This window comes from Varroa destructor, unplaced genomic scaffold (assembly GCF_002443255.2).
Source record: "Varroa destructor unplaced genomic scaffold, Vdes_3.0 BEIS01000002.1, whole genome shotgun sequence".
Classification (NCBI taxonomy): Eukaryota; Metazoa; Arthropoda; class Arachnida; order Mesostigmata; family Varroidae; genus Varroa; species Varroa destructor.
The window spans coordinates 48,869,031-48,876,314 of NW_019211455.1; the positions used below are offsets into that span (position 1 = coordinate 48,869,031).

The following is a 7,284-nucleotide window of genomic DNA, read 5'->3' on the forward strand; positions in this document are numbered from 1 at the left end:
TTTTCTGAGGTATGTTGTTAGAGGTATTAAAGAAGTTAAAAGAATAACATAGCTCGCAAAAGAAACTAACTCAAGCTCTTTCACATGAAAACATTTCACCTTCAGTACATTATGCTAGTAAATAAGCATGCAACAATGAAGCAATCATGGTTTCTGTTTGTTGTTTTTCTTGAGTTGAGCAAGTAGTGTTACATGCTTGTCTCGATACCACAGTTCGAATTGTAAGCTGTTTACATATTATTATACGCTTTCGTCAATACATACATTTCTATACGTAATGCATACCCTTATATTATATTAAGTACTTAGAATTAACACTAAAAGCGCACGTAAGGTTCGCAATTTATTGAATCTACTTTTATAGTTTCATTTACAGCATAGACAACTCCTGATTGCTACTGGCATTTGCCTCCTTGAAAAATCAAATGAATTAGTCACGGTAGCTCTACTGCTACAAGTGGCGTAACATTGTGACCAAAATCGCTTCACACATGAAACTATCAATAGATTTACGGCTAAGAGCTGTTGCCTCCTTGTTTAGTTTGTATGCACCCACCAATATTTTTTCCTAAATCAAACATTACGTTCCTTATCTTTTATCCTCGCTGACCAAAGCCGTACGCTTTAAATCTTGTCATTATCAGTATACACACTCAATTTTGAATAATTCAATTCAGTGAGTATTAAAAATACATACATATAATAGAACAAAACTTTTTCCTTTAAAAATCGATTTTCCTCTTATGATTCGCTGCTTTCCTTCAAATTTGTGCTTTACAGGTAATCGTTGGTTATGCGTAATCAATTTCACTTATCAAAACGATGTATAACCTCTGATTTGGTTGTCGTTGGCATCTTCATACAATTGACATCTGCTTACGTTATACGAATAGTACTATCACCCAACAACTTCTTAAGTTTAACCACGACTATTAATATAGTTACGATTTTGCATAGTAATCAAGCCACGCGTATTTTTACATAAGCACTCTCAAATTTGAATAACTATTATTTGACTGTACTGTGCAATCTTTAATTGATCATTAGCCAGTCGGTTAAGTAACAAACGAGAAAAAAATCTGCTCTGACAATACAAATTATCGCAGTCTGCTTACGGCATACAATATTTGTGTACTGTACGTTTCTTCGGCTGCCGTTAGCGACTAATTTGTAACTTACATCTATAAAATATCAATCGAAATCGAAATCGTAATCGTGATCGCGATCTATGGCCGCGGTGGGGAAGGACACCGAGTAACGATGATCTGGGCCGAGTGCAGCAACCTTCTTGCAGTCAACCTCCGACAATGAGTCAACGTTGGTGAGTCGGTAAACGTGGGTGTACGAAACAGGAGCGTTTTGCGCGCGAGCAATTACAACTAGGACGTCCAGGTCCAGTATTAGCGTATAGTCGACATGCTGGCGAAGTGGTAAAGTAGCCGCACATCACGGAGAAAAACAGTGAAATATAAGCAGCAGTAGCAACAAGCATATATATCAGATAAATTAATAAGCACATAACTGACTTCTGTGTGAATTCAACAGCAGTACTCAAAACTAATTTTAGATCATGGTTATTCCGGCTTGTTCAGCCCAAACAGGGGAAAAGTAGTTACTTGACGCGGAACCAGAGTACTATTTAAAAAAATTGCCTCTGCGACGTTTTTCTTGTTTCTGCTCTGGACACCGCGACTGAAGCCGCCATATCTTAGGCTTAAGCCGAACTGATACTGAAAATATTTGAAGGTCGGTATTATAACGGGATTTAATGATCGATGACGATACTACTACTCGAAGCAGAAACAGACCTCTCCTAAATTACACGACAGAAACAGGAGAAGATCTAATTATACTTACGGTCTCGAGCGGTTTGTTGAAACGCATCGTACGGACCAGCCGCCCTGAACGGTCGTCAAACATTTGTAGAATCCCACGTTTATTGCGATCACCTGGCTCTCGACCCAACAGCAACAACATATTTAGCTCATTTTCGTAGTCATCACCAAATAGTAGACGCTTCTCGTCCGGGTCCTCGTCATAGTAGACAGGCACTCCGAAAATGCTCGCTAGATGGTGTATTCTACAAGGCAGAAATATGCGAATCATACAAGTTTGACACGACTTATTAACAAAGGGGCAACTTGGCAACTGAAATAAGATCGATTAGGTAGACTGCTCTGTTTTTGAGGATACTAGTGATACTCGAATTACGCTCAAACGAGCATAAATTAGCTTACAGGTATTGTATAGCGTATATGTTACTTTACGAGAACGGATTACTCAAATAAACGAAAGAATCCTACAGAGACGAACGCATAAATACAATGCGGGGACAAACTACCTTTGTGACCTACGTAAGGGATAAGTGCCTGCAGGTACTCCATTATCACGATCTGGCAAAGCTAAACCTCGACCAACATTTCGAGCTCGTCGGGGAGTAATGGGTGGCTGCTGACGATTCATTGGAACTTGTCCAAGTGAACTTTGAGGAGGTGCCTCATAATGTTCAGCTGCGTGATAAGGAGCCAGCACGTACGCGACAACTTCGATTGAACCTATCTCGTTCTGATGCTGTATTAGTTGGCCTTGTTCCTGAAGCTCAACAAATGACATTTGACGCCGCATTTCCCGTTCGTGGTCTTCACGCTCATCTCGCACTGTGGAACGTTGACTGCTAGTTCGGCCTTGGCTTGTACTTTCGCCTGATTCTGTAGGTGCAGCGCAGTCAAAGGGGGCGCTAGTTGGCACCTGACCGTCAAAGCAAATGTCTCTCACAGGCCTCAAAATGTATGCTGGCTTATCTTCAGGCAGTACTGTGCTGACAGAAGAAGAAGTATCTGATTTGCTTGTATCTCGATCGGCCACCTCGACTTTATAGTACCTAAAACAAAGTGCGCAAAAACATGATGATCAAATAATGATTCAAAGAAATACTGGAAAGGGTACCTGCCAATTCACACAAAAAAGCACATAATGAGTTTGTTTTTCTGTACGGTTAACTTTGAACAGTGAATATGTACTACACCTATACGTACTGCTTTTTTAGTTTTGATTAATATTTATTCATTTCATAGAGTCCATAGGCTGAAAACTCGAAGAAGAGGCATATATATTCTGAAACGAGTTCATGTTTAAAAACTTCTCTGTCTTTCGCAAAGAAAAAAAAAGGACCCATATTTTAGTATATATTCTTTATCATGTTGTTATCAAGTGTAATACGATGATTAACGGTTTCAAAGGTATTCTCTCTGTTATGAATACCTGACATGTAGAATATTGCACGACCCTAACCTGATCATATCTTGTCGGGCGTGGGCAATGTGTCCATTACCATCGATGTGAAATCGCACGGAGTCCATGCGCAGACGATCCGACTGCTCGAATCGTCCCAGCTCTCGGTGGTCGAGAGTTCGTACAGAGTATGTCTCACTTCCCGGCAAATTAGTGACATACATACAAGGAAAACCTCCTATCTCAACTTGCTGATCGGCATTCGGTACAACTAGAACTGGTTTCGGAAGTGCTACACGCGCAAGGGTAATAAGAAGACCATATCAAATGCATATAATAGACACATAAAGCCGTATAGAACGCGTAATTTATGTCGTGCAGGGAACAGAACCTGTTATCAACATGTACAAAACTACACTATGCTATGCGGCCTTTTTGTCATACGTGTAATATGACGAAAAGGTCGCATAGCTCAAGCCTTGAAATACAATGGTATTTTCTATTACTAGTCTTATATACGTAATATAAGAATCTTTCACTATTACCTAGAGATTCGTCGTTAACTTAAAACGCTACAGCCTTATTGTACATTCAGGCGTATAAAAGCCAGCACGACCTTGGGGAATGACAGCCACACCTTTTTTCAGACGCTCTACTGTACTATCGGACCTAAAACAAAGCAACCTGCCAGTCATGCACACACGTATTTTTTGTCGCTTCAGAAATAAAGTTTGCATGAAGGATGTTTCACTTTTTAGTATGAACGGTCGCAGCTGCCTTTCATAGGTAAAAACCGTCACTTAAAGAGTTCTCGAGAAGAAAGCGAATTCGCGCCCTTTATCGCGTACATTTTAAGCCTACCTGTAATTTCTAATATCGGCTCTGAATCCGGAGAGTTTCGAATTTGACCCATTCGAACAATCTCGTCAAAGTCGTAGAGACGCATTTCCTTTTTTTTGCGGTATAGCATGTACAGAATGCCATCTTGAAGATAGACTTTTTCCAGAGCTCGTCCAAATACACGACGCGGGAACGGCACACGCAAAGCCTGCATTACAATCCGACATTTGGATAATGTCACTCTGTTCTGGGTTGTCTCATTTGAAGAACGAACACGGTCATTTTACAAATGAAGCCCGATATTCTAATGCTGAAAATATGTCCAGCTTCCATAAATGCGCATGCTGTAACAAAGTGCGGATTTAATTGAGATGATTACTATGGAACTCAATTGTAAAAAACGCTAGAGATATGATTTCTATGTCAACGGGCCAAGTATTAAATAAATCCCAGGTAGATAGAACATTTGCATAACGTGTAGGTTCTATGCAGAAATGAATAGTCACTTAAGATGCTCGAAACGAGATGTAGGCATTACTTCTCGTTGTTATATTTTACTTGCCTTGGTGATTTCGGAACCAATGTTTAAAATAACCATATAACATAAAACTAGGTGAGAGCTACTTTTCGTCGAGTAAACGACAATCTGATTTTTTGCCTCTTCATGCTGCATCGCGCGATAGTGAAACTGAAACGAAAAAGCAACAAAAGAATTTCGTTCTTGATTTTCCATTCAGGTGCAAGATTAACTACTATGAAGATTTTTACTCAATAAATAATGGTAGTAATTATTATTACTGTGATTGGTAAATTACCGTAGAATCCCCTGGAAGTGCAAGATTAATTGTGTTAAGATGATCTCCAGTATGCAAATTTCGGACTTCCAGAGTGTCCACTGTTGTTAGTATTAACAACAGCTCGTAGGGGGGCGGGTTAGGATTTACCTGTAATAGTCAGAATAACAAATATCAATAAGCACGCATGACCTAATTTGTCCACTTTTACCAAAAACGAGCTTTGTTTTAATAACAGCCGAGGAAAACTCAGTAATCGAAATCTAGGCCATAAATAAAAGTTTGCTCTCGCAGGGAGCAACAATAGTGTTTTTGAATCTTGAATTAGGCTTCTTTTGAATAGGCAAGCGCCCAGTATTTGTTGGGTAAAACGTGAACTATTTATTCCTTAACATAGAAGAATACCAAAAATTTTGAGCCAATCGTGCTGGTATTTGAATAAACGGTACAGTGATTATTTGCTTCTTTTATATATATATATATATATATATATATATATTTAATGCGTAAGTTTGAACCTCTAAACATTTACAGTGTACGGAAAACGCTAAGAAAAGTCATGCAAAGTTCTTGCTAAGCCGTGACATTGACTGTCACATTTATAATTTTATTTATAGTGTTATAAAATTCGTTCGCTTCTCAAATTATAAGGTTCATACCATTCCAGGAAGCGTAATGCTCAACACGCATTCACTTGTTCCGCCGACGCGTCTTCGTTTTGGAAGTACGTAAGTCTGGACTGGTTTACACTTAGGACCGCGGAGCGAATAACAGCGTCGGTTATTGTCGAGGAAAAGCTTATCATGACTGTAAAATATATTTAAAAAAATATATATATATTTATTTCCAGTTCGACGTAACCACGTTCTGTCCACCGTCAATATAAAAAATAAATGAGAAAATACTAATTAATCTGCTAATGTAAACGCTTGGAAAACATTTCTATGCTTTTAATAATAGCGAATTAAACAGGTTAGTGCGTCAGAACGAAATGCTTCAGTGTGAAAATAATTATAAGTTAAATACCTGGTTGCACTTAATCTTGCATTACCTAGTAACGTGTCGCATCGATTATGTTTAAAAGAACTACGAAAATAAGAAATTATCTTAACAATGATATCCTTCATAGCTTACTGAAGAAATTGAGGAGTTCCACTGCTGCAGTCCTTCATGACAGGTAAAAATATCCAGTTTGGTGACGCATTTAAATTGGCCATCAGCCGATTCTGGTACCTGTACATGTTTTGCATTCGACGACTGTACGGACCCAGTCTGCGTGCCTCCACTGCCTGCAAACTATTCATAGGAATTATGGGCCGCATTTTCGCAATCTTTCGTGACCCAGTAGATTCTGTGTGATGATCGACCGATTCGTTGGGTCGAACGTTACGACATATGGTAGGGTTTCGCTATATGCAAGCCTTGGAACCGCTTGTTGCAAACATGCCTGCCTCCGAAGATTACCAAAAGCTGATCCCGTCTTTCGAGACGCTACCAATAGAGATCCATAAAAGATTCATCAAATATTGTAGTATGGCTAATGGAACTAATAGAATCAAGGAAACGTGGTTGACAAATAATATTAAGATAAAATATAGCACCTAGCCTTGTCGCTACAGATATTCGCACACAAAAGGATGCTTTATAAATTAGTAAGCATCTAAACGGTTTGTAACAACTGTGACATTTAGAAAAGATTATGTTTGCAAACCCAAAAAGGTATAAAAGCCAACAATATGTGTATATATATATATATATATATATATATATATATATATATATATATATATATATGTATATATGTATATTGTATTAAAGTAAAGCTGTATAAAATTAATGAAGAATAGGCACAGACACGTAAATATTTCTGGCTGGTTTTTCAGTAAACAATATACACGCAGTAGAAGTACTAAAAAAAATATGAGTACACATATCGTCGATTTTTACACATGTTGTACATTACACGTTGAATTTTTAAATTAATGCATTTTTAAACGCTTCTCTATAAGAAAATCATGCGCGCAATGTTCGATGCGTATCTCCTTCTCGGAAATCGGCGCGCCATGTCAAAGTCCCAAATGACACTCTCTGATTATTTGCTAAAGCCTTGCGTCCATCAATAAATACATGTACGACACAGTTGTTTCATGTGTGCGGATATGGTGTATTTTTTAAACAGATCTATTTCTCGATATTACATTGCGTCTATTCTAGACGATCGAGTGTACCATAGCAGAGAGAACAGCACTGCAGTTCAGTATATACTGTATACAAAACACAGATCATAAATGGCCGCCTATACCAAAACAATAAGCAACCAGATGATGCTCAAGTAATGTTACTTCGGTGAAAAGCTTTAGCGCGTTAGGCTTCGACGGAAATCAATAAGCAGCAATAAAACTTCGTAGAAGTAACCAAA

At 38.4% G+C, this 7,284-nt stretch overlaps 1 protein-coding gene across 8 annotated transcripts; it reads right to left on the reverse strand.

The window, feature by feature from the left end:
* Window positions 1–330: 330 nt before the first annotated feature.
* LOC111245687 (uncharacterized) lies at window positions 331–7,235 on the reverse strand. Of its 8 annotated transcripts, none has more exons than XM_022794349.2 (10): window positions 7,094–7,235; window positions 6,000–6,356; window positions 5,525–5,672; window positions 4,887–5,015; window positions 4,634–4,759; window positions 4,093–4,279; window positions 3,292–3,523; window positions 2,342–2,881; window positions 1,858–2,080; window positions 331–1,419 (listed from the first exon to the last, which is right to left on the reverse strand). In XM_022794349.2, exons 2-10 carry the CDS (start codon window positions 6,185–6,187, stop codon window positions 1,192–1,194), a joined length of 2,001 nt encoding a protein of 666 aa, XP_022650084.1. In that variant the 5' UTR covers window positions 6,188–6,356; window positions 7,094–7,235; the 3' UTR covers window positions 331–1,191. The 8 variants fall into 8 exon arrangements, with proteins under 8 accessions (XP_022650084.1, XP_086837567.1, XP_086837566.1 ...); XM_086981441.1 differs by having other exon boundaries at window positions 6,000–6,161; window positions 7,094–7,217; XM_086981440.1 differs by having other exon boundaries at window positions 6,000–6,161; window positions 7,064–7,158.
* Window positions 7,236–7,284: the final 49 nt, after the last annotated feature.

Excerpts from the sequence above, each read along its gene's own strand:
- LOC111245687 (XM_022794349.2), bottom strand. The coding sequence starts at position 6,187 with ATGCGGCCCATAATTCCTATGAATAGTTTGCAGGCAGTGGAGGCACGC. Across the intron at positions 4,280-4,633 it reads TTGGTTCCGAAATCACCAAG|GCTTTGCGTGTGCCGTTCCC; the intron begins GCAAGTAAAATA and ends ATTGTAATGCAG. Across the intron at positions 3,524-4,092 it reads GCCGATATTAGAAATTACAG|CACTTCCGAAACCAGTTCTA; the intron begins GTAGGCTTAAAA and ends TTGCGCGTGTAG.